Here is a 26,732-nt window from a genome sequence, read left to right as displayed (position 1 = left end):
TCACTTGCCCAAAGTATAGAGCTGTTTCGATAGAGGAGGCATTGTAATTCAGGCCTATAGGATTTTTTTTCTTTTTTTTTTTTTTTGGCTGTGTTGCATCTTCGTTGCAGCACGCGGGCTTTCTCTAGTTGCAGCGAGTGGAGGCTACTCTTTGTTGCGGTGTGTGGGCTTCTCATTACGGTGGCTTCTCTCTTGTTGCAGAGCACGGGCTCTAGGCTGCTGGCTAGAGTAATTGTGGCACATGGGCGCAGTAGTTGTGGCTCACGGGCTCTAGAGTGCAGGCTCAGTAGTTGTGGCACACGGGCTTAGTTGCTCCACGGCATGTGGGATCTTCCCGGACCATGGCTCAAACCCGTGTCCCCAGCATTGGCAGGCAGATTCCTAGCCACTGCGCCACCAGGGATGCCCCAGGCCTGTAGGATTTGAAACCAGAGCTGTTTTTATTTTGCTCAAAGTGTCTTTGGGAGAATTCAAGAAGTTAATTCTTGTGAAACCCTTAGGGTTCTCAAAGGGTGGGAGCTTCCCCTGGGAACTTGCTAGAAATGCCTCTTCTCGGTTCCTGCCCCAGGTCTAGTGACTCAGAATCCCCGAGGGAGGGGCCCAGCAGTTTGTTTCCACAGACCCTGCAGGTGATTCTGATGTGAGCTGCGACGTAGGAGCACAGCCTTAGCCCCAAGCCTGCCCCATGCTGAGTGCTTAGGAAGATGGCAGCAGCTGCTGTCTTTGGCATCACGTTCTAGATCCCAAAGAAATGGTGGAGGGAGGGGAGGAATGTGTGATGTCTAGAACTTACTGCTTCTCACAGTTGTTATTTGGTTCCAGCCACTTGTGGCCCATCAGTGGATTCACACTGGTCCCAGGATGTCGCTGACTGAAGCCCGGAGGAAGCCTTTGAGGAGGGAGAAGTACACTGGGCACATTAAATGAAGCTCACGTGAACTCTCGAGCTCCCCCTGGGTGGTCATTTACTGGACTGCCTGGCAGCTGGCCTGCCTCCTGCTGTGTGATGCCTCCCCAGCCACATACATCCTCCAGAGTGATCCTGAAGTCCAGAGTGGGCTGCACCCCTCATGGGACGTGTTCCCAGGGCGGGGGGAGCGGACAGCTTTGAGGGGAGTTGAGGGCACCATGGATTCTTCCTCTGCCCTCTGCAAAATTCTGCCCGACTCAAAACATTTCACAGATCCTTAGTGCTGCCTTAGGTTTGTTACATATTTGATTTGAGAATTTAACATTCCTGAGCACCTGTGATGTGCCAGGCTTGGGGTGGTTGGTCCTACTGTGTGCAAGCCTCCATGCTCAGCTCCTTGAGGTGCTTGCCCCGTTTAACTTGGGCCCAGAGAGGTCCAGCAATGGTCTCAAGGCAACCAGCTAATAGGTGGCAGAGCTTGGTCTAAACCCAGGTCGGTTTCACTAACTCTGTGCTTGTTCTGCTTTAACGCAGTTGTAACTTGACTTGAAAAATGTAAAGTGTGGCCACAAACAAATCTCTCTCTCTTATCCCCGTAGGTTCTACCAAACCACGGCCTCCACGCAGCAGGGTTCTTCGTGGCCTTCATCCTCTCCCTGGTGCTGACCTGGGCCGTGCTTTTCTTCATGGTTCGATATCAGTGTTGGAAGGGAAGCATGCTTACCAGACATCAGGTGGGAGTCCATGTGCATCCTCTTCCTGGAGGGTAGTTGGTTGGTGGTAGATGTGAGGTTGAAGTTTATCCTTCAGTTCAGTCAGTCTCAACTCTGGATCGATGTCAGGACCCCCAGGGAACCGTGAGGCATGCTCATACCAAGGCCCTCCTGCACAGACTCTGACTGCTTTGTCCCGAGAGGCGTGCCCATCATTAGTAGTTTTTAAAAGCTCCCTGGATGATTCTAACAAACGACCAGGATTGGGAACCCCTGCAGTCTGACTGAATAACTGAGTGCCCACCTGTATGGCCAGCTGTGCATTCATGCCACACCCTGACTCAGGTCCTGGTCTACACTTCCCTCTGAAAAGTCTTTGAAGACTTACTTTGTCCTCAGGGTGAAGCCCAGATTCCTTAGCATGGCTTATAAAGAAAGTCCCCTGTGGTCCAGCTTCATACCTCAACTTCTGGCTCTACCCAATGACTGCTGAGCTCTCCACACTCACCTGGATGCTTTTATAATCCTCTCTCTGCTCTTCAGTGAGCAGAACTCTGACGCACCCTTGACGACTCATCTCGGGCCTTGCCTCTCCTTGGAAGTCATCACTGGCCACTTCCTGGCTAAGTTGGGGACTCTCTGTCTGGGTTCCTGCACTAGCTTTTGGACCCCACCCAGCATTTATCCCCACCTGTGAACTCCTCAATCTCTGTTTTCCTGTCTTGGCCTGGGTTCCCACAGAAGCACATCCTGAGACTAGGATCCAAATGCAAACAGTTTATATGGGAAGTGATCCCAGGAAGTAGTGGTAGGGGGTGGGGAAGTGAGGCGGGAAGGGAAGGCAGTCCGTCAAGCTACCACTGTGGGCACCTGGGGCTTTATCCCAGCCAGGATAAAGCCTGAGGGGAGAAGGAGCCGGGGTATTTAGCCATCAAATCCCATTGGTCATTGGTTGAGGACAAGGGGGTGAGGGGGCCAGGACAAAGGGTAACGTTATTTCCCTGGCATGGGCTCTGAAGGCCAGCAGGAACCTTCAGGGGAGGAAGCAGCATAGGTGTTGGCTGGTGGATCTTGGGCTAAAAGGCACTGAACGGCAAGGGTGAGGGGACATGGATGAAGCATGGATGCGGGCTGCTATAATCCCCATTGCCTGGTACAGAGCCTGGTGCTTAGAAGGCACTCAGTAAACGTGTGAAGGAATGAATGAGCCCCCAGCCAGAGGATGGGCAGACAGAGGAAGGAAAGCAGGGCACAGTCCTAGGGTGAGAAGGCACTGCTGGGACTGAGCACCCCGGTAGGTTGTTTGTTCCTTCAGGGCCATGGAGGCTGCAGCTGCTGTGACTCTGTCACCCAGAGGTCCAGCAACTTGAAAGGAACATCTATCATCTTTCTCCCTCACCGTACAGTGAGGAAACTGAGGCCCGTGAAGCTAAACAACCTGCTTCACGTGGCCGAGTGTAGGCTGGACCTGGCTTCCGAGGACCACCCTGCCGCCCTCTCTGGAGGCTGGCAGTCCTGTCCCATTGTTCATTTTGTTTCTGCTTCCTGGAGAAGAGAGTTGTTATTTCAAAGTGAGGTCAGCCCACAGTCTCCTTGGCAGGCAGAAGTGAGGAAAAGAAAAATGGCCCATCTAATACGACATTCTACTTACTCTCCCAAAGCTGTTATCAATCACAGAAGAACAGAACTCACCCTGCTACTTCGATGAAGGAGCAGGATTCATTTCTTGGAGATTAAAGGCTGATTGTTACAATCGTGGGAGGAAAGCAAAGTGTGAATTTGATTTAAGGTCTGAAGCCTCTTATAGAATTTTTTTTTTCCGGCGTCACAAAAGGAACTCTCTTCACATTAAAAAAATTTTTTTCCATTGTGGTAGTGACCAAGGAGACAACATGCTGTAAACAGAGGCAGCCTTTAGAGTTAGATAGACTTTGGGTCAAAAACCAAGCAGGCTCTTTATGAGCTATGTGAACTCAGATAATGTCATTTTATCTCTCTGAGTTGCAGTTCCTTATACGTAAACTGGGGGCATCAACACTGACTTTGTGTGATGGTTTCATGGTATGACATATACAAGGCACAGGGACAGGAATTCTTAAATGTTAGTTATAATTATCATGCATTTCTGTAGAAATAATGATGATAGTGAGCAAAACAGATATATCATCTACCCAATCGGAGGGTTGAGCTTAATTATCTCTGATGTCACTTCCATGTGACAACTCTATAGTCTGATTAGAAACCAGCCAGATCCATGATGTTGAAGTCCATCTGCCAACTGTAATTTTCCTCTGCATGATGATGATGATGATGGGGATGATGATGATGGTGGTGATGATGATGGTGATGGTGATGATGTTGGTGATAATGGTGATGATGATGATGGTGGTGGTGATGATGATAGTGATCATGGGGATGGGGATAATGATGGTGATGGTGATGATGGTGGTGGTGATGATGGCGATGGTGATGATGTCGGTGATAATGGTGATGATGATGATGGTGATAATATGATGGTTGTGGTGATGATGATGATGATCATGGGGATGGGACTGGGCATTATGGTGGTGATGGTGATGTTGGTGGTGATGATGATGATGAAATATTTTTATTACATCTTTATAGTTATAAAGGTCTTTCCATCCATTGCTCTGCTTTATCCACACAACAAGCCTGTGCAGGGCTACGAGAATTATTATCCCACTTCTTTGATGAGAAAACGAGGCTCAAAGAAGTGCAATGCCTTGCCTTAGTCTTACCAGCTCACAAGTGGTGGGGCCAGCTAGGTTCTCTGACTGCAGGTCCCCACCTTCCCTCATGAATTTTCCAGCTTGTGACATTCACAAGAAGGCCTACTCAATTGTGGTTTCTGAAATTCTCCTGAAGGTTCAGCATCATGAGAGCAAGCTGGAGCGCTCCCAGTTCACCTCAGCTGATGGTATGAATGAAGATCTCGCTCTAAATGACCAAATGATAGACATTCTGTCTTCAGAGGACCCCGGGAGCATGCTTCAAGCCTTAGAAGAGTAAGAATTCTAAGTCACATTATACTTCCATGGATGTGATGAATGTTTTACCTATAGCAGCACGAGAGCAAACACTGAGTGTATTTCATTCATTAATTCATCCTATTAATCATTAATTTGTCATTCAGTAGTTGTAATTGCCATCTGTATTTTACCTATAGCAGCATGAGAGCAAACACTGAGTGTATTTCATTCATTAATTCATCCTATTAATCATTAATTTGTCATTCAGTAGTCATAATCGAACAACTGCCATGCCCTGAACACTATGCTTGGTATTTGAGAAAAGAGATAAGACATAGGTTGAGCTGTGAGGCAGTCTGACCTAGTGGGAAGACAAACACAGAAACAGAAGTGACCATAAAAGTTTGATGAGTACCATGCTAAGATCAGGGCTAGCTGAGCCCAGAAGAAGTAATTACCTCTAAGCGGGTCATGGAAATGCTTCCCAGAGGAAGAGATATTTTAACTAATTCTTGAAGTATGGGCAGAAGTTTTTCAAGTAGATGAAGGAAGGAGAGGCTTTTCAGGCAGAGGAAAGACAGGACAGATACCAAGATAGGAAGTGAACAAGATATGTACATTTGGAGAAGTGTAAGGAGCTCAGTATGATTGATGTGTGGATTGGAGTATTGAGTAGTGTATTGAAGGAGAGGAAGTAACACCTTGAGAGAGAGGCCAGACCAGGTGATATGATTGTTGGCTAAACTGAATTCAGTTCTTCTTATTTTTTATTTTATTTAAATTTTTGTCTATTTATCTATCTATAATTTACTTTTAAGGACAGGACCTGAGTATCTTTATTTTATTTTATTACTTATTGAGGTAATGTTGGTTTATAACATTATATATTTCACTTGTACAACATTAAATATTTCTACTTCTGTATACCCTGCAGTATGTTCACCACCAAAAACTTAGTCTTCATCCATCACCATACAGTTGATCCCCTTTACCCATTTTGCCCTCCCCCACCATTCCTCTGTGGTAACCACTATTCTGATCTCTGTATATAAGTGTTTGATTTTGTTCATTTATTTTGTGTTTTTGTTTGTTTATTTTCTATATTCCACATATGACTGAAATCATATGATATTTTCTTTCTCCACCTGACTTATTTCACTTACATAATACCCTCAAGGTCCATCTATGTTGTTGCAAATGGAAAGATTTCATCTTTTTATGGCTGAGTAATATTCCATACACATCACATCTTTATCCATTCATCTGTTAATGGGCACTTAGGTTGCTTCCATATTTTGGCAATTGCAGTGACGCAGTGAGCATAGGAGTGAATGTATTTTTTCAAATTAATGTTTTTATATTCTTTGGATAAATACCCAGAAGTGGGATAGCTGGATTATATAGTGGTTCTGTTCTTATTTTTTTTGAGGAATCTCGATACTGTTTTCCATAATGGCTGCACCAATTTACATTCCCACCAACACTTGTTATTTCTTGCCTTTTTGATAATAGTCATTTCAACAGGTGTGAGGTGATATCTCACTGTGGTTTTAATTTGCATTTCCCTAATAATTCATGCTATTGTTTTCATGTGCCTGTTGGCCATCTGTATGTCTTCTTTGAAAAAAATGTCTATTCAGCTCCACCCATTTTTCAATTGGGTTGTTTTGTTGTTGAGTTGTATCTGTTCTTTATATATTTTGGATATTACTACTTATCAGATATATTGTTTACAAATATCTTCTCCCATTCAGTAGGTTGTCTTTCGGTTTTGCTGATAGTTTCGTTTCCTTTGCTGTGCAGAATCTTTTTAGTTTGATGTAGTTCCATTTGTTTACTTTTGCTTTTGACTCCTTTGCCTGAGGAGACATATCTGGAAAGATATTGTTAAGACCCATGACCAAGAGCATACCACCTATATTTTCTTCTAGGAGTTTTATGGTTTCAGGTTTTACATTTAAGTCTTCAATCCATTTTGAATTGACTTTGGTGTATGATATGAGATAGTGATCTAGTTTCTTTTTTTTTTGCATGTGGTTGTCCAGCTTTCCCAACACCATTTATTGAAGAGACTGTCCTTTATCCATTGTATGTTCTTTGCTCCTTTGTTGTAAATTAATTGTCCATATATGCATGGGTTTATTTCTGGGCTCTCAATTCTGTTCCATTGATCTATGTATCTGTTTTTGTGCCAGTACCAAACCATTTTGATTACTATGGCTTTGTAATATAGTTTGAAATCAGCTTTGTTCTTTTTTCTCAGGATTACTTTGGCTATTCAGGGTCTTTTGTGGTTCCACATAAATTTTAGAATTTTTGTTCTATTTCCGTGAAAAATGTCCTTCAGATTTTGATAAAGATTGCATTGAATCTGTAGATTACTTTAGGTAATATGGATGCTTTAACAATGTCATTCTTCCAATCCACTAGCATGGAATATCTTTCCATTTATTTGTGCCTCCTTCAATTTCTTTCAACAGTGTTTTATAATTTTCAGTGTACATATTTTCACTTCTTTGGTTATATTTATTCTTAGTTATTTTATATTTTTTGCTGTGATTGTAAATGGGATTTTTTTTCTTAGTTTTTCTTTCTGGTAGCTCATTGTTAGCATATAGAAATGCAACAGATTTTTGTATGTTGATTTTGTACCCTGCAATTATATGTATTTGTTTATTATTTCTTTTAGTTTTTTTTGTGGAGTCTTCAGGGTTTTCTATGTATAAAATTAGGTCATCTGCAAATAGTGACAGCTTTACTTCTTTCTTTCCAATTTGGATAACTTTAGTTTTTTTCTTCCCTAATTATTCTGGCTAGGACTTCCAATACTGTGTGAAATAATTTCTCCCTTTAGGTCTGTTAATAATTGTTTTATATATTTTGGTGCTCCTATGTTAGGTGCATATACATTAATAACTGTTATGTCTTCTTAGTGAATTTTCCCCTTTATAATTATATACTGTTCATTTTTGTCTCTTGTTACCTTTTGGGCTTGAAGTCTATTTTGTCTGAAATGAGTATGGCTACACCCCCTTTTCTGGCTGTCATTTGCTTGACGTATCATCTTCCATCCCTTCACTTTGAACATGTGTTTGTCTTTAGAGCTGAGATGGGTCTCCTGGAGGTAGCATGTAGTTGGGTCTTGTTTTTTAATCCATCCAGCCACTCCATGTCTTTTGATGGGTGAATTCAGTCCATTTACATTTAAGGTTATTATTGATAGATGAGGACTTAGTACTGCCATTTTATCTTCTGTTTCTGGTTGCTGTGTCTCTCCACTGTTTTCTTTCCCCCTGTGTTTCTGTCTGCCATTTTGATTTGATGGTTTTCTCTGATGTTTTTCTCAGTTTCCTCTTTTTATGTTTCGTGTCTCTGCCCTAGATTTATGTTTTGTGGTTTATGTAAAACTTTTCATAGATAAAATAGTCCTTTTTATGCTGATAGCATCTTATCTTCATTCAACTCTATGGGTTCCATCTTTTTCCTCTTCCCCTTTTATGTTTTTGTTTTCTCAAATTATCCATTTTTATGTTGTGATTTACCAAACTGAAGGAGTTATCATTATTTTTTCTGCTTTTTTCCCCTCCTTCCCCTCCTTTATGCTATGATAAAATATTTTAAAACCTATTCTGGGAAAAAGTAACAATTTTCTGATTCTGTTTATCACCTTACTCAAACTTTTGGGTACTTTGCCTTTTTGTTTCTGATCAAAGGGCTCCTTTCCACATTTCTTGTAAGACAGGTCTAGTGGTGATGAACTCCCTCAGCTGTTGTTGTCTGGGAAAACGTTTATTTCTCCTTCATATCTGAATGATAACTTTGCTGGAGAGAATATTATTGGGTGACAGTTTTTATCTTTTAGTATTTTGAGAATGTCATTCTGCTCCCTCCTGGCCTATAAAGCTTCTGTGGAGAAATCTGGTGGTAGCCTAATGGTGATTCCTTTGTAGGAAGCTTTTTCTCTGGCTGCGTTTAAAATTCTTTCCTTGTCATTGACTTTTGACAATTTTAGTATAGTGTGTCTTGGAGAGGGTCTTTTTGCCTTGAGGTAATTAGGTGTTCTCTTAGCTTCATAGACTTGTATATCCAGTTCCTTTCCCAGCTTTGTGAATTCTCACTTATCATTTCTTTAAATAAACTCTCTGTTCTTTTCTCCCTCTCTTCACTGGGATACTCATTACCTTAATGTTACCCTTCCTAAATGAGTTGAATAGCTCTCATAGAATTTCCCTGTTTTTTGTTTGTTTGTTTGTTTTTGCGTTACGCGGGCCTCTCACTGTTGTGGCCTCTCCCGTTGCGGAGCACAGGCTCCAGACGCACAGGTTCAGCGGCCATGGCTCACGGGCCCAGCTGCTCCGTGGCATGTGGGATCTTCCTGGACCGGGGCACGAACCCATGTCCCCTGCATCGGCAGGCGGACTCTCAACCACTGCGCCACCAGGGAAGCCCGAATTTCCCTGTTTTTTAACATCTTATTTCTCTTTCCTCTTCTACTTGTATCTTCCTAGATTTCTATTTTTGAGCTCACTAATTCTCTCCTCCATATGGACTGCTCTATTTCCAAAACTTTCTAATGCATTATTTACCTTGTTTATGAGTTCTTCAGCTCTAGAATTTCTGTTTGATTCTTTTTTTGAGTTTCAATTTCTTTGGTAAAGCATTCCTTCTATTCATTAATTTTATTTCTCAGCCCATTGAGCTGCCTTTCTGAATTTTCTTATAGCTCACTGAGTTTCTTCATGACAGCTATTTTGAATTCTTTATATGTTAGATCCCAGTATTCTGTGACTTTAAGTTTGGTTTCTGGAGATTCTCATTTTCTTTTTGTGGTGCAGTTACTGTGGTTCTTCATGGTGCTTGATGAGTTGTTCCTCTGCCAGTGCATTTGAAGTAGCAAACACCTTTGTGCTTGATTCTGAGCTTCCTCTAGTTATATCTGAGAGTTGGCACTTTTCATCCTCCACTGCCTCTGTCAGAGGTGTGGCTCCATGTCTTCATTATCATTTCCTGTGTCTCCGGGTTTGTTGGTGCCTTGCTGTTGCCACTGTCACTGGCATTGCTACCTGGGCACCAGGATGAAAGGCTTTTCTGCCACGTCTGGGAATCCTTGAGTTGCAGGCGCTGCCACCACAAGGGGTAGTGGAGGGGAGCTGGATTCACACAGGCACCTCTGCCCAGTGTTGCACAGTTCATGTGCTCTGCTGCTGGGGGTTAGGGGGTTGAGAGGTCAGAGTCATGGGTGCCTCAGTAGCTGGAGGGACAGGGTCCCAGACCCCACTGCCACTGCTGCCCACTTACCTATGGCCATGGGCGCTGCTGCGGCCAGGATGTCAGTCTTGTGTGCTGCTTCCCTCTGCTGCTACTGGGACCTTTGGGGCTGTGGGTTCATCTGCCATGGCTTTGGGGGCCAGGACTGCAGGCACCAGTCCTGCTGTTCCCCCAGTTCTGCCCCCTCTGTGTGTTCCAGTCTGCTCACCTTTAGATGTACAAATGTGTGGAATTCTCTGGCATCCTGTCAGGCAGAGGCACCTTTGTTGCATTGTGGGTGCTTTACTGGTTACTGATTGAAGGGGAGACAAAGAGAGTGTCTCACTCCACCATGATGCTGATGTCCTCCAGTACACCCATTTCTTTTTATTTATTTAACAAATACTTATAATGTTCTATGTATGAGTAATAGAACATAGAGCCAAACATGGTTCTAAGAACTTTGCAAATATGTATAATCCTCTCAACAACCCTAGGAAGCAGGCATTGATGTTTGTACCATCTTACAGGTGAGGACTTAAGGTTAAAAAGCTTGCCCTAGGGCACACACTAGTAAATGAGAGGGGCAGGTTTCAAACCCACTCACTGTGGCTCCAGGGTACATGCCCTTAATCAGGGTGCTGCACTGACCATAATTTCTCCTGGCCAGGCAATGGACACAGTCTGCTGGCTGACTGTCACTCAGTAAGTTTCATCAATTTGGCCTTTCCTTCTTTCACTTCACAGATATTGGCAGATGACTTCTTTATATGTTCCCTTTTTTCAGTTGTTGCTAAAATTCTCAGTCTTATTTTTATCTCCTGAAACATATTAAGCATAATTATTAAGTCTCTGTCTGAAAACTTCATTATCTTTACCCCTGTCCTGTGTCTATTACCTCTTGTTCCTCTTAGTTTGCGATCCTATTTTCTTGTCTCCTTGTATGCCTAGGTAGTTTTGTTTGTGTGCCAGACACTGTAAATGAAAATGGAGAAGACAGTCTGAGGACTAGGATGATCTTATCTTCCTCCAGGCAACTAAGGGTTTTATTATGGATTACCTCAATCTAATCAGAAATTGAGTTCATTCGAAGCTGGGCTTCATTTCCTCCAAGGGCTGATCTGTTTCAGGTGTCCTTTACTGCTAAGGTATGAATACTAACCAAAAGTCCAAAGGATTTTATCATGGTGACATCTCCTCAGCAGTCTTTGGACTCCAGTTTTCATCATCAGAAATTCTGCTCAGCTTTTCAGCCCCTGGGCTGCCTCTTCTAGAACCACAAGATGCTCTTAGGAACACAGTGACCCCAAATATGAGACTGCCATCTCTGAGCTTCCTTCTTTTCCTAGATCTTAGCCTCATATTTATTCACTGCCTTGTTAGCTCTCAGATGCTTTCAAACAGATTTTGTTTTTGTCCAACTTTTCTAACTGTTTTCAGTGGGATAGTTTGTCAAAATTACCTAGACCACCGTTAATAGGAACAGAACCCTTCTTTGTGTAAACCATACTCTCCGCAATGAACCAGATACAGTCCCTGTTATCAGTGGCAGCCTAGGAAGGAGATTGACGTGGAAACAGACAAGGCTCAAAATAGCATAGAGCAATAGGACCATTGAGTGCATTGGTTAAGACCATGGTCCCTGGAGTTAGGTCAGGTTTAAATCTGGGCTGTATCCCCATGTGGCCTTGGTTTACTTACTTAAGTGATGGCTTAGGATGGAGAAGAGGAGCTGGGTCACAGAGATCTCTGGATGTCAGAGCTCCATCGTAGACACTGGAGACCCAGGCAATGGTTTATTAACATGGGTAGATTTTGTTTTAAAAGACTACTCTGAATGCAGATGGCAAATGGCTTAGAGGGGAGAGTGAGGGAGACTGTGCGGGAGATATTGAGGTGTGAATGTCGGGTCGGAACGGTAGACTTGAGGAGGAGAGGGTCAAGTGAGAAGAACCTACAGAACTGGGTAACTCGTTTTTACCTTACTGTGTGTGTATGCACAGGGCGGGTGCAGTTTGGACATAGAAGGGGAGGGGACATTTTTGGATGACTCCCCAGGGTTCTGGGTTTTGTTTGTTAGTTTATTTATTTATGTATTTGTGTTTGAGGGGGAGGGGGGACCACCCAACAGTTCCAGCTGCTCAGTAGATCCAGAGGCTGCAGAAGTGTCCAGGAGATTGGAGGAAGGAGAGGACTTCACTTTCAGGACAGTAGTTAGATGCTGAATCTGGGGCAGAGGTCTTTGGAAGATCTATGTATGCCAAATATCCTATCTGAAGAGATTGGATTCTCATTTGGTTTTATTAGCTTTTTTTTTTCTTTCTTTGCTTTCTTGTTATACTGCTGATTATTAATACTGGGACCATGTGGGAACTCTTCAAACTGGATTCCATGTACAGCAAACTTTTTCTGAGTCTAGAGTCAAGAGACATAGCTTCATCTGCCCATTTTCCACTGGGGAGTAATTTCTATGAATTTTGAGTCATTACCATACTGATAAGTTATAATGCCTTATATTCTTGTATAATAACTCATATGTGGGTAGTGTATAACAATGTAGTCTCTTTCCCAGGCCTTGTTAATTTGGTCCTCATACTGATGCTCTTTAGGGCATCTTAGAATCTGATGCATGGCTAAGTAAAGAGGTTTATCCATAATCACACATCTCATAAGTGACAGAACAGGTCTTGAGCTTTCTCAGAATTTAATATTGAGCACATGATACTTTACAAATATTCCCTGAGCCTCAGTTTCCCCACCTCTCATCTGGGGAAACCATAACCTACTGCCCTGGGATACTGTGAAGTGTACTGATATGAAAGATACCTGATGGTAGAGTTTTCACTGCGATGTTGCCTCTAAGCCTGGATCTAAGTTAAAGGGAGATTAGCAGATGCTGAAGAGAAGTGTTCAAGATGATCAGCACTTTCTTGAGTCTTTCTCAAGAACACTGCAGATAGAACCGAAATGGAAGAGCTTGTTACTGAACCAAACTGGGGTCCACTCACCTGTTGGCAGTAAAGCCAATCTACTGACACCTGCTTGTGGTGAAGGAAAGTACAGCTGGATTTCAGGGCGCCAAGCAAGGAGTTCAGGGCAGCTAGTGCTTAAAACCCCAAACTCCTGGGTAGGTTTCATCAAAGAATTTTTTTAATTTTATTTTATTGAAGTATAGTTGATTTACAATGTTGTGTTAATTTCTACTGTACATCAGAGTGATTCAGTTATACATATATACATTCTTTTCCATATTCTTTTTCATTATGGTTTATCACTAGATACTGAATAGAGTTCCCTGTGCTATACAGTAGGACCTTGTTGTTCATCTATTCTCTATATAGTAGTTTTCAGCAAGGCATTTCTAAAAAATTTTTATTGGAGTATAGTTGCTTCACAATGTTGTATTAGTTCCTGCTGTACAGCAGTGTGAATCAGTTATACATATACATATATCCACTCTTATTTAGATTTCCTTCCCCCTTATGTCACCACAGAGCACTGAGTCGATCAGCAAGGCATTTTTAAAGGCCAGGTGAGGGACGAGTGTCCCCGGGTATGTGATCGTCTCCTGCACAGTTCTCTGATTGGTTGATGGTGAGGTAACAGGGCGGAGTCACAAGAGTTAACATTATCAATCCTCAGGCACCAGTAGTTCCGGGGGGCTACATGCTCAAGTCGTTTATTTCTTCCATTTGGTAGGGGTTTTAGCATCTGTAAAACAGCTCAAGAAATGTGCATCCAATACTGTTATCTAGGTCCTTCAGAGAGGAGCTACAGCAGAGGATATGGGGGAGGGGTCTGTCCCAGGAAGGCCCCATAGGGTCCTGCTCTGTTACAAGCTCAGAGGCAAAATTGAGCATCTGTGTGATCCTGTCTCCATGGAACCTGATGGTGAATAGACATGGACCCAAGATAGAATCAGAAACAGAGAGTGTGGCCTCCTCGTCTTTAGAGGGACTGCTTATTGGCCCGAGAGGCGAACTCTGTTGTGTCTGACTCACAGCACTTTGTGGGCTGAGGGTATTCTAAGCAGAGAGGGGCTTTCCTCCTACTTGAAAGGCAGCTCCTTCCCAGCTGAGTGAGTGCCTCGGTGTAGGGCCAGGCCATCAGCTTCGTGAGTGCTGGGCTGACCTGGCACCCAGCTGGGAACTGGGCCTGTTACTCCATTGCTGGGTGTCAGGGTTGTGCAGCCATTCAGTTGTGAGCCTTCATTTTAGCTTAATTCCCTCATCAGAATGCCAAGGGCGACAAATTAAAATTCTCCACACTGTCTGAGAGAGCGGAGGGAGGACAGGCAGTGGGGAGAAGGGGGCTGGTTACTGGCAGAGATTTGTAAGTATCTCTAATTATATTAAGTGGTACGAGCAGGTGATTATCAATGTATTTTGTAACTAAAAGTCTGTTTTCTTCCAAAACTTGAAAATGAGTAGAGTGAAATGATTTGGTTTGTGTGATCAGCACTTAGATATTTCATTTTGCAAGTAGATCAGACTCTGTCACCTTCTGACCTGAGTAATTAATGAAGCCAAATCCAGTTTTTGTACCCTGACACCGAATTAAGTCTTGGAGACAGAGTTTTGGGTGAAGTAGAAAAGAATAACTTTATTTCTTTGCCAGGCAAAGGGGGCCACAGTGGGATATTGCGCTCAAAACTGTGTGTGCCAACCTGGAGCGGGTAGGGAGAAGTTTTATAGTAATAGTTCAAACAGGGCATGATCAGCTCGTGGACATTCTTCTGATTGGTTGGTGGTGAGGTAAGCGGGAGTCAGCATCATCAACCTTCTGGTTCCAACCGGCCTGGGGTCTACGGGCTTGTGGACAGCACACAGTTAATTTCTCCCACCTGGTGGGGGTCTCAGTATCTGCAAAATTGTTATGTGTATCCCTTGAGGGGGAACCAGCACCCTGCCCCAAGGCTGCACTATTTCTTGACTATTCCTCCCTTGTCTAGTATCCTCTCCCTTCCCTAATTAGCATCTGTTTGAACCTGCCCTTTGGTACTCAGGGAAGGTCATAGAGGCTGAATGGAGCCTATTTCCTGTGATCAAGAAATGGGGGACACAGAAAGGCTTTTTGCCCAGGAGCCCCATAGGGTCTTGCTTGGTGTCATTAGTACTATAAAATAGGAAAGTATTGATCATCCCGGTTTTGTTTTAGATTCACGAAGTGTTAGCCTATGAAAAGCGAACACTAAATATAGGGATAAAGTCTTCCTTTATCTCTATATTTTATGAGATTATTCTCAGCTGCTGCAATTTGCTGATCCTGGTGTGTGAATGCAATAGGGATATTGGGGTTCACCAAGATTTTATTCTTGTAAATTACTTAGTCGCTCTGGACTTTTATATTTATTTCTCCTTGAGAACTGATCTTATTTTGTCTGAGGAGTGTTTAACATTGATTATCAAGCATGACCTGAAAGTCCTCACTTAGAGAACTAAATTTTCTCCTCCCTTCCTCTCCCATCTCTCTGCCCTCCCTCCCCATCCTGACACTCAATATTTATTGCATGACAGTTCTGTTTAAAGCACTGTGATTGGACGCTCATTTTGGGACCTGGTGATTATTTTAAAAATCGTAGCATTGCCAATTACTTTTAATCTTTCCATCTTGATTTATGTCAGGCTTAGAAACTCCCAGAAAGAAAAATGTCACTCAGAATGTCAGGGGATTAATATTCATGGGAATCTGTGATAGTCTCCCCACTAAAAATAGAGTTTTTCTCCAGCAAATCGTTTATCCCATTTGTAATTCTTACCTGAGGTTTAGCTGGGATTCTAAATATGCCTGTGATTTGATTGCCACCTCATTTCCGAGACCCATCAGAGCCATAACTTTGCCCTATATTGCTGATTTATTTTTGACAAAGAGCATTTCCTTGGTTTGCTTGGTTGTTTATCTTTTACATTGTTTATTCATAGGCTGCCTCTTACACAGAGCATTTGAGGAAGGAATATTTCCTTTGATTTTTATCAGGCTCCCCAGCTATGGTTATAATGGAGGTGGCTCAGCCCCAGTCATGCTGGGACAGGAGAAAGGAGGAAATGACCACGACTTGCTGGTCCTGGAGGCTTCTGGAAGCATAGTGTGGCCACAGGGCTTTAGCTCCAGCCTTGCTCTGGCTCTGACCACCACCAAGCATCTCACACCCATGCCCTTACTTAATTCTCATAGCAACCCTAACAAAGGAATCTGATGTTCGGGAAGGTTTATGGGTTTTGCCTGAGGTCACACAAGTGGTAATAGATTTTGTACAGGCCTGAGTGCTTTCAAATCCACCATTCTATTGACAGAACAGCTTTTTAAAGACTGAGCTTAGGCTTTTCTAGAGAGGCAAAGAAAAATAAGAGAAGATAGTAAGTCCAGATCTGCGTTTATTTCCTTTGTTATTAAAAGGAAGCTTATTGCTGTCTTTCGATGCTACCAACATCACCTTCTAAACTGCCTAAAAATCATGTTTTGTACTGAAATCGAGCAAGACCCTGTGGGGCTCCTAGCACAGAAGTCTTTATGTCCCATTTCTTGACTCTAACCTCCATGACCTTCCCTGAGTTCCAAAGGGCAAATTCGAACAGTTGCTAATCCACAAAGGTAAGGGATGCAAAGACAAAGGAGGGGCAGCCAAGAAACAGTAGTGCAGCCTTGGGGCAGGGTCCTGGTTCCAACTCAAGGGATACACATAACAGTGCCTTAAGCTCTTTAAGATGTCCACATTCTTCATAGGAGAAAGACCACCTGAGGCTACATTAAAGGAACCAGAGAAGCTCATCGAGAAGATTACCTGAGACCAGATTAGAGGTGCAGGCCAAGCATATATCCTAATCTTATCAGCAACCCCACCCTTGAACCGTTGCTATAAAACTCCCCATCAAATCCTCCCGGGTTGGGACACATAGTTTTCAATGTCAGGGACCTGCAGTGTTCCCCTTTGCCTGGCAAAACAATAAAGCTATTCTTTTCTACTTCACCCAAAACTCTATTTCCAAGACTTGATTCGACACCTGTGCTGAGAGGCTGAGCTGGCATCAGTACCAAGTGGGTGTTCAGAGTATTTGTAAAACTGAGGCTTTTAAACATGTGTCTAGGCATACCTGGGAGATACTGCAGGTTCTGTTCCAGGCCACCGCAGTAAAGCGAGTTCCATGAATTTTTTGGTTTCCCAGTGCATGTAAAAGTTATGTTTACATTATACTCTAGTCTATTAAATGTGCAATAGCATTATGAATAAAAAAACGATGTACATACCTTAATTTAAAAATACTTTATTGCCAAAAAATGCTTTTGATTTAAAGTGAGAGATGTGTAACTTCCTTTCACTTGAACCCTTAGAGGCCATTGTGGGGCTGTTACCGAGTCCAAGCGCGCTCTGCTCACTGTACAACAGGCCAATAAATTGGAGACGAGGTGTTGAGACAAGGAACATGACTTTATTCAGAAAACCGGCAGACCGAGAAGATGGTGGACTAGGGTCCCCCAAAAAACCATTTTGTAGGGGTCTGGATGCCAGTTTCTTTTATAGAATCAGAGAGGGAGGTAAAGTAAAAGGGCAGAATAGAGAGGGAGAGGTGGAGAGGAAGTAAAGTAAAAAGGGCCCTCAGTCTTGCAAAACATCTCCTGGAATGGCCAGCCTAGGGGAGGGGGGAAAGGATGTGTTAATTTCTTCTTTCTTGCAGCCAACCACAGGTGGGTAGGGTTCCCTGAAGCAGGCCATTATGTATGATTATAATAACAAAAGCAAAAAAAGCAAAAGCTAAAGTCAAAGAAAAGGATCCAACGTGGAGTCAAAATTGGCTCTTCCCTGTTACAGGTTATTAATTGGCCTTATTTCAGTATTGTTGTGTCTCAGGGGATAGGGAGGCCCGAAGAGATGGAGAGAGAGACGAGGGAATGGCCAGTCTGTGGAGCAGTCAGAACACACACGGTATTGGTTAAGTTTGCCATCTTGTATGGGCGCCATTCGTGGCGCCCCAAAACAATTACAATAGTATCATCAGAGATCACTGATCACAGGTCACCTTAACAAATATAATAATGATGAAAAAATCGGACATATTGCGAGAATACCAAAATGCGACACAGAGACAGGAAGTGAACAAATGATATTAGAAAAATACCACCGATAGACTTGCTCAACACAGGGTTGCCACAAACCTTCAATTTGTAAAAAAATACTGTAGCTATGAAGCTCAGTAAAGCAGAGCCCAATAAAACGAGGTCTGCCAGTATTGAGTAGTTTTTTATGTACCAACCATATGATGTTTTTTACAATCACTGTTGGTTAATTTGATGGCAAAGATTAGAAGGTGCAAGGCTACTCAAACTAGAACCCCTAGGATGTAGGTCTGTCCGACGTCCATCCTACAGGTTCCATATATACTCGTGGAATTGAGGAATGATGAGGGAGACTCAGCAGGACCTGATGATGGATTGAGAATGGGGTTTGAGGGAGAAAGAGCCATCAAGGATGATGCCGAAGTTTCAGCCTGACCAACTGGGAGAATGTGGTGCTATTTCGTAAGATGAGGAAGGAGAGGGCAGGATTGCATTTTGAGGAAAAGATTGGAAGTCAGTTTTGGACATGGTGACTGACAGATGCCTTTGAGACACCCACATGGAGGTGTCAGGTGGGCAGTCAGCTGTGTAGGTCTGTTATTGGCTGAAAGTCTGGATGGAGGTGCTAGGTAGAGATGGGGGTTGATGGGGGAACTTATGGGAGAGGACAGGGAAGGAAGGGAACCAGGACGATCCCCTAAGGAATGCCAGCATTTAGAAGTGAGAAAAGTAAGAGGAACCCAGGAGAACAAGGAGGTCTGGAAAGTCAAGAGAAAAGGGGTCCTAGAAAAAAGGGGTGACTGACCATGTCTGATATTGCCTGGAATTCAGTCAAGTGTCTTGCTTTCAGCTACCGGAATACCATTGATGATCAGAGCAGCTCTGGGGGAGAGGCAGGGACAGGAAACCAGAACAGAGTGAGTAGAATGGTGACAAGAAGTATGGGCAGCTCCTTCAACGTGCTTTGCTATGAAGGGGAGCAGAGAAATGGAGCCGAAGCTTAAGGAGAACATGGGCCCATGAGAGGGAAATGCTTAAAGCACTCTGGGTGGATGCAGAGACAGTGGAAGGTTGGTTGTAGAGCCCAGGGTTTAGGAACTCAGGCTGAGCAGCTGGGCCTCCTGCTTGGGGTCCGAGTTCTGCCACTTGCAATTGGGTGACTCTGGTTGCCTTTTCTGTAAAATGGGGATAACTGTGCCTGCCTCAGAGAGTGCTAGGATAATGGCTGGTCCCTTGCTCTGCACAGAAAGGTCTTTTCCAGGTGAGCAGGAGAGGGACGAGGGGAATGTGGTATTCTCTTGTGGCTGCTCTAACAAAGTACTATAGGGCTTCCCTGGTGGTGCAGTGGTTGAGAGTCCGCCTGCCGATGCAGGGGACACGGGTTCGTGCCCCGGTCCAGGAAGATCCCACATGCCGCAGAGCGTCTGGGCCCGTGAGCCATGGCCGCTGAGCCTGCGCGTCCGGAGCCTGTGCTCCACAAAGGGAGAGGCCACAACAGTAAGAGGCCCAAGTACTGCAAAAAAAAAAAAAAAAAAAAAAAAAAAAGTACTGTAAACGATGACTTCAAGCAGCAGAAACTTATTGTCTCACAGTTCTGGAGGCTGGAAGTCCAAGGTCGGTTTCACTGGGCTGAAGTCAAGGTGTTGAAGGGTTGCAGTGCCTGCAGATACTCCTGGGGAGAGTCATTCCTGCCTCTTCCAGCATCAGAGGGCAGCCAGCAGTCCTTCACTTGTGGCCGTATCACTCCAATCTCTCCCCCACGTGGCCTCCTCCTCTACTGTATGTATCCAATCCCTCTGCCTGTTCCTAGGAAGACACTCGTGATTGGACTGAGGGCTCACCAGATAATCCAGGATGGTCTCCCCAGTCATGATTATTCACTTACATCAGCAAAGATCCTTTTTTCAAATAAGGCCACATTTACAGATTCCAGGGATTAGGACCTGATATCTTTGGGTGGCCATTATTCCAGGAAATGATCAGGAAATCTCAAAAGAATGAGGAAGGGAGTGGAGACTTGAGGGGTCTCATGAAGAAGTAAGAGGAGGGGGTCTGTGGGTTGGGGGTTTCAAGGAGGTGGGTTATAGCATTGTTTCTGGAATGTTCCTGAGGGTTCTCTTCAGAAAAGCGCTGTTGGAAACGGTCTTCTCTCTATTAAGAAGTAGTTGGTCCAGGGCTCAAATCTGAGTCTTCTGACACCAAGGCTGGGTACCCTCTGGTGCTTCCTCATTGTCTACAAAGCATTTGATGGAGAGTCTTCTCAAAATAAGCCAAAGGAGACTCCCCAGGAGGGAAAGGGGTCCTGATCCAGGTGGGGGCAGCCTTCCCCCTCATGGTACAGCTTCCCCACTTCCCTCAGTGGGACTGAGATAAAAGTGGCAGCTTGCAGGTGGCAGGGGTTCAGGAAATACTTACGGCCTTGAAGAATCGCACCTCGTCGCCTGGGGCCGGATGTCCCACTGGAGGCTAGTGGGGTCGTGGTGGGTTTTAGGAGGCCAGTAAATAACTCCCTCCTCTTTTCTTCCCAAATTCTAAATGACTTTGAGGATACCTCTTTCCCTTCCCTCTCCTCCCCTCCCCGCTCCCTTCCTCTCCTTCCCCCCTCCCTTCCTTCTTTCCTTTTGCTTCCTTCATTTTTGTTTTCTTCGTGTATTGATTAAGCATCTAGTATGTATCAGAATCCGTGCCACATGGTGGGGACACAAACAAGAGTCACCCGTGCTCCCACCCCTGGGCCCCCGTCGGGCCCTCACCACATGGTTTTGTGATGCCCACATTGTGTGTCTGTTTCCACATTAGACCCTGAGCCCTCGGAGGGAACCAGTCTGGTGGTACTAGGTAAGCGTCAGCCATCGTCTTGTGAATGAATGAGTGGGTGAAATTCACACCGGATGTTGAAGGGTCATTGAGACATTGTCAGGAAGTGAATGGGCTCTTAAGAAAATAACCCAAGCCTGGGCCGTTCCTGGACTTCTGGAAGGACCAAATTCACCTAGAGCATCAAATGGTCAAGCATCTTGTTACACAGGCCGGCTGAGGCAGAAAGCAGCCCTGTCCTCACACCTGTGCCTTGCCCCTGGGTCCCAGCAGTGCCCGACCAGCCAGAGGGGGATTTTCATGGGGACATAATGAGACTGCTGCTGAGCAGAGCAGCAGCAGTGCCAGTCTGGTTTCCATGGTGACCCTCACTCGTCTTCGCAGCCAGGTGTTTGTCGGAGAAGTTCTGTGTCCCACAGACACCTTCTTTCGGCAAGTGTTTACCGAGCTCCCGCTGAGTGCTTGGCGCAGAGCTGGGTGAGGTGCTGGAGAGGAAGCCAAACCAAACGAAGACCCACCATGCAGCCATCTACGGGGAGAATCAACCCAGATGACTAAATGCAGCGCAGTGAGACGGTGCAGGCTGGGATGATCATCGACTAGCACCCTCACCCCCACTGCAGCCCCTCTGCTGTGTGCCAAGGAGTTACAAATGGTCCATTTAACAACTGCAGGCTGTGACGGGTGTGCTCTCTGACTCAGCATCTCACCTTCCTCACAACACCCCTTCCAAATCACGAGGTTCATGCATCCTCTTAGGAGTTTCTTAGACATAACAGGAATCATCTCAACAGTTGGGCGTGTCTGAAGGGTCAGTAAACAGCTCCCATCTCCCACCACCTTGAGTTCTGAGACAATTGGGAGATAAGACATACATCAGGCATGTTGTCCAGTCCAGCCAGAAAAATCACCCATCACTTTTTTTTTTTTTTTGGTGGTACGTGGGCCTCTCACTGCTGTGGCCTCTCCCGTTGCGGAGCACAGGCTCCGGACACGCAGGCTCAGCGGCCATGGCTCACAGGCCCAGCCGCTCCGCGACATGTGGGATCTTCCCAGACCGGGGCACGAACCTGCGTCCCCTGCATCGGCAGGCGGACTGTCAACCACTGCGCCACCAGGGAAGCCCCATCACTTTTATTACTTAGAAAAGCTAGGCTGGAGGATGTGGCTTTTATCTGGAAGCATAGCCAGCCCCACTGCAGGCCTCTCCCTAAAACTGACTGCAGGGGATTCCTGCTTCGGTCCTCCATCACTTCCGCTCCCAGATCTTCTCCACGTGGAAGGGCCGTAAGCAGGGGGAAAAGGCACATGGCCCCTCCCCAGCACAGGCCATCAGTCAACTGCAGTGATGGACACTAGTTCGTGGAAGTTTGTGTGTGCTGGCAGGTAGGGCTGGGTGCTTTGGGTGTGGTGGTGCTTCTAGCCAACTTCTGAGGCCCTGTCCTGGGCCACCATCTTGGCATCACTATCCACATTGGTCTGGCACCGGTCACAGAGAGTGGCCAGAAGAGAGGTTGTCAGAAGCGACCCAGAAATTCATTCTGTCCTGCAGGGACACGTAGTCCCTGACTCTGATAACATCCATGTTTGCTTTTTTTCTGTTTCTTTACTCAATTTTTTGAATAGTAACTAATGAACATGGCCAAGAACTAGAATGACAGAAGAGGCCATACTGTAAAAACCAAATTGTCTTCTCATCACCTGCACTCTGGTTGTCATCCCCAGAGGCAAAGGCAGTCTATTACCCATGTCATGTACCCTTTGGAGATCATCTATGACTATATGTATATTTACACATATACTCCTTTATTAAAATGCAAAATAATCACATACTTTACCCACTGTTTTGCTCCCTTTTCTCCCACTTTGCAGCAGTCTTGGAGATCTATACCTACACAGTGACCTTGCTCTTTTAAGTGGCTGCATAATATTCCAATAACAGTAATCATAACTGAATTTTTGGAGAATATGAATGAGACACTGATCTGGTTGTTTTATTGACATTGACATTAACATATTTACCCTTCAGAGCAGCCTCTGAGCTAAGTACTGTTTACAGATGAGGAAACTAAAGCCCAGAGAGTTTAAGTCACTTTCCAGAGGTCACAAGGCAAGTAGGAGGTGTGGTCAGGACATGCGTCCAGAGGCTACCATCTTTTTTTTTTTGCGGTACGCGGGCCTCTCACTGCTGTGGCCTCTCCCATTGCGGAGCCCAGGTTCTGGACGCGCAGGCTCAGCGGCCATGGCTCACGGGCCCAGCCGCTCTGTGACATGTGGGATCTTCCCGGACCGGGGCACAAACCCGTGTCCCCTGCATCGGCAGGTGGACTCTCAACCACTGCGCCACCAGGGAAGCCCCCAGAGCCTACCATCTTAACCACACCCTCCCACAGTGCTGCGGTGCCTGTCCGGCACAGACGTCTTTATGCACGTGTGCAAGGTCATCTGTAGCATGAATTCTTCAAAGTCAAGTTGCTGCATTAGTGTGTATTTTTAAAAACAGGTGTTACCCACCATAGAGGCCAGACCAGTTTGCCACCCCCAGTGTTTGAGATCCTCTCTTTCCCACATCCTAGTCATAGGGGCAGCTGATCTTTCTACCTGTGTCGGTCTGATAGGAAACCATGGCACCTCCCTGGAGCTCTAATTTTTCACTTTTCTTATAATGTGTGAGGTTGGACAACTCTTCATACGTTGAAGGTGTAGTTGTGTCTTTTTGTCTGGTTGGCAGAGGAGGTCGCCTGGGCTTAGCACAGGGCTGCTTGAGTTGCAAGGTTCTTCCCCACTCTTGGCTCCGCCATTTAATCATTTAATGGCCTTGACCACAACCCGTAACCTTCCTGTGCATCAGTGTCCTCATCTGAACACGGGGATGGTGAAGGTTTAATGAGCTCCCACACACCCAGACCTGAGTGTGGGGATGCCTGGCTCATAGTAAGTGATTCACCTGTTTCCAGTCATTTTAGCTCTTGGCTCTATTCTGCCCACTGAACCCCACGGTTTCTTTCTATGGCTCAGTTTCATGGATTTTGCAAAAATGGACAGCATTTCCTCGGTGACTCCTGACTCCTTATCCTGCTGCCCACACATGCCAGGCAGTCGTTCAGTCTACAGTAGGTGACAAGGGGCTGGAAATGCAAGGGTGAGCTCAACAGGCAGGGTCCTGGCCCTGGGGGCTTATAGTCTAGTGAGGGAGACAGGCAATCAGCAGAGAACCACATGGAAAAATATATGATTCCACACCGTGCTGGGCACCGTGAAGTTTTATCTCCTTGTCCTTAGCACGTGTCTGCCCTGTAATCAGAACCAGTCCCGAGAAGTGGAAAAGTCACCCCAAGTGCTCAGTAAATGTTGGTGAATGAGTGAACAAGAATAGGATTAATACTGTGATTGTGTCCAGTGCACGTAAAGTGAAAAATCGTTAACTCTGTGCAAGTGCGACAATAAAAAGCCCAGAAATTCATTCACCTCCTGAAACAGTGGTGGTTGAGCTCATGAGGGGCTGGACATTCCCTCGAGGCTGCCAGGATGGCACACCTTGGAGGTGGTTGTCATGAAATGTTGGGATGTGGTGAAGGTTAAATGAGCAACAAAGGGCACATTTTATATGTATGCGTCAATGAGTGGGAAAATAAGCTTTCTTGGTTATGTAAGAGTACACCCTTACAAACTAGTGAAAGGACAGATGTGAGGTGAAAACGATTTTCACAAATTGCTGATCATCTGTTAGCTAACATCAAGTATAAAGTGATTTCTACTTTCCTGGGAGAATAGAAGGTTAGAGTTTTGATGCTGCAAAGGATCTTAGAGGTCATCTGGTCTAAATTCTTGGCCAGGGAAAAAGTATTCTTGTTACCAAAAGTTAGGTCAGCTACTCGCTGCTTGGAAGCCAATACTCTAGAGGCAAGGTGGGTGGAAAGGAAAGTTTCGTTTATTTTGGAGGCCAGCAACTGGGGGAGAAGGCAGACTCGTGTCCAAAGGCCAACTCTCCCCTGACAAACAGTGGACAGGAGCTTTTGAAGGGAATTTTCAGGGGTGTATAGGTGGAGGGAGGGGACAATATGCAGAAACGGCACAGTCAGCTCTGACAGTCATCTGGAAATTGGTCATGCAGTGGTCTGATCAGCATCATCTTGATTGTTTTAAGTACAGTTAATCTTCAGTTTCCGGGTCAGTTTGTTCCCATTTCTTTGAGGCTAGTTCTCAGAATTGTGGCAGCTTATGTCATGGCTACAGTCTGATCATCATGTAGTTAACTTCTTCCACCTGGCAGGGGTTTCAGTATCTACAGAACAGCTCACAGGATATGGCCATGGCTCAGAATATTATCTATAGCCCTTGAAGAAGAACTAAAAGTCCTTGACTTTGCTTAATGACTGAACTGTTTTTATTTGGTCATGTTTGACTGTTTTCCTTTGCTTCTGCATTTTCTCACTCTCTGATTATTATTATTATTATTATTATTATTTTGCGGTATGCAGGCCTCTCACTGTTGTGGCCTCTCCCGTTTCGGAGCACAGGCTCCGGATGTGCAGGCTCAGCGACCATGGCTCACAGGCCCAGCCACTCCACGGCATGTGGGATCTTCCCGGACCGGGGCACAAACGCACGTTCCCTGCATCGGCAGGCGGACTCTCAACCACTGCGCCACCAGGGAAGCCCTCTCTGATTAATTTTATTCTTTGGCTAAAGTTTTTCTATAGATAAGAGTCAGGTGGAGGACATGGAGGGCAAGGACCATGGGGTCCTGCTCCATTCCATTGTCTCTAGTACACCCAACAGATGGTCAACCCATTTTTACTTGGATATCTCATTGACAGTGAGGGGCTTCCATCCTTGGGAGGCTGCTGTTAGAGCTTGAATTGTGTCCTTGCAAAAAGATATATTGAAGTCCTAAATCCCAGCACCAGTGAATATGACTTTATTTGGAAATAGAATCTTTACAGATACAATTAAGTTAAGATGCCATTATGACTGGTGTCCTCATAAGAGGGAAATTTGGACACAGAAACAGAAAGGGAGAACATCATGTGAAGACAGAGGTAAAGACTAGTGATGCCTCTACAAGCCAAGGAATGCCAAAGACTGCTGGCAACACCAGAAGCTGGGAGAGAGGTATGGGACAGATTCTCCTTCATGGTCCTCAGAAGGAACCAACCCCGTGGACACCTTGACTTTAGACTCTGGCCTCCAGAAGTGGGAGAGAATACATTTCTGTTGTTTGAAGCCACCTGGTTTGTGGTACTTTGTTAAGGCAGTCCTAGAAAACCAATACAGCACCTTAATCCATTTCTTTGGAATCAGAATCTGAGAGTAGTGCTGGGAATCTGCATCTTAACATGACTTGAAGTCATTCTGGTCATTCTGATGCCTAATAGTTCGAGAGCTTCTCCTGGAGACCCATGTGCCCAAACCGTGCATCGTCTAGTTGGTTCTGGGCCGAGTCCCAAGGTTCCCCATGTAAAACTGCAAACCCTCCAGCCCTCTGTCTCTCTTACCCTGGACCATTCATCTGCAACTCCGAGCCCTCACTGCCTGAACGATGCTCCTGAGGGTTTGAATCCCCCTGCATAGCTTCCTGCCTCTTGATCCAGACTTCTGGCCTCCAGATCTGTGACACAAGACGTTTCTGTTGTCCTGAGCCACCTGGTCTGTGAGACTCTGTTACAGCAGCTCCAGGAAACCAGTAAGTCGTCCATCTCAGTGTAAGCAGCTTGTAGTCCTTGAAAGGCCCTCCTCATCTTTAACCAGGAGTCCCCATTCAAGGTTCCACGTGAGCAAGCAAACAGCCTGGTGAACTGTGGGCGTCATCCCGACACGGCCTCTCCTTGGGGCCCCTCACCTCTCTCTCCCAGACCTCTCCCCTCTCTCCGTCTCACTTTCACCACCCAATTCCTGGTCGTTGCCATGCCTTCACCGGCCACCTGCACTCACCTCACGTCCATCCCGGACCCTCAATCCATTCTTTTCAGTGACCCCGGCTTTGCCAGCCTCCTGTTGCTC

General features: G+C 45.2%; 1 protein-coding gene across 3 annotated transcripts in view; it reads left to right on the top strand.

Moving 5' to 3' along the window:
- The window catches only part of EVC2 (EvC ciliary complex subunit 2), a 144,157-nt gene that overhangs the window by 40,151 nt on the left and 77,274 nt on the right, over positions 1–26,732 (top strand). For all 3 annotated transcript variants that reach the window (XM_081236924.1, XM_081236926.1, XM_081236925.1), the window contains 2 exons: positions 1,510–1,644; positions 4,510–4,649. In XM_081236924.1, coding sequence (XP_081093050.1) covers positions 1,510–1,644; positions 4,510–4,649 — 275 coding nt within the window. The remainder of the gene's footprint in view (positions 1–1,509; positions 1,645–4,509; positions 4,650–26,732) is intronic.

This window comes from Mesoplodon bidens (genome assembly GCF_964165515.1).
Source record: "Mesoplodon bidens genome assembly, chromosome: 1".
NCBI lineage: Eukaryota > Metazoa > Chordata > Mammalia > Artiodactyla > Ziphiidae > Mesoplodon > Mesoplodon bidens.
The sequence above is the reverse complement of the archived record's forward strand: the minus strand, read 5'-3'. Positions and strand labels throughout refer to the sequence as shown.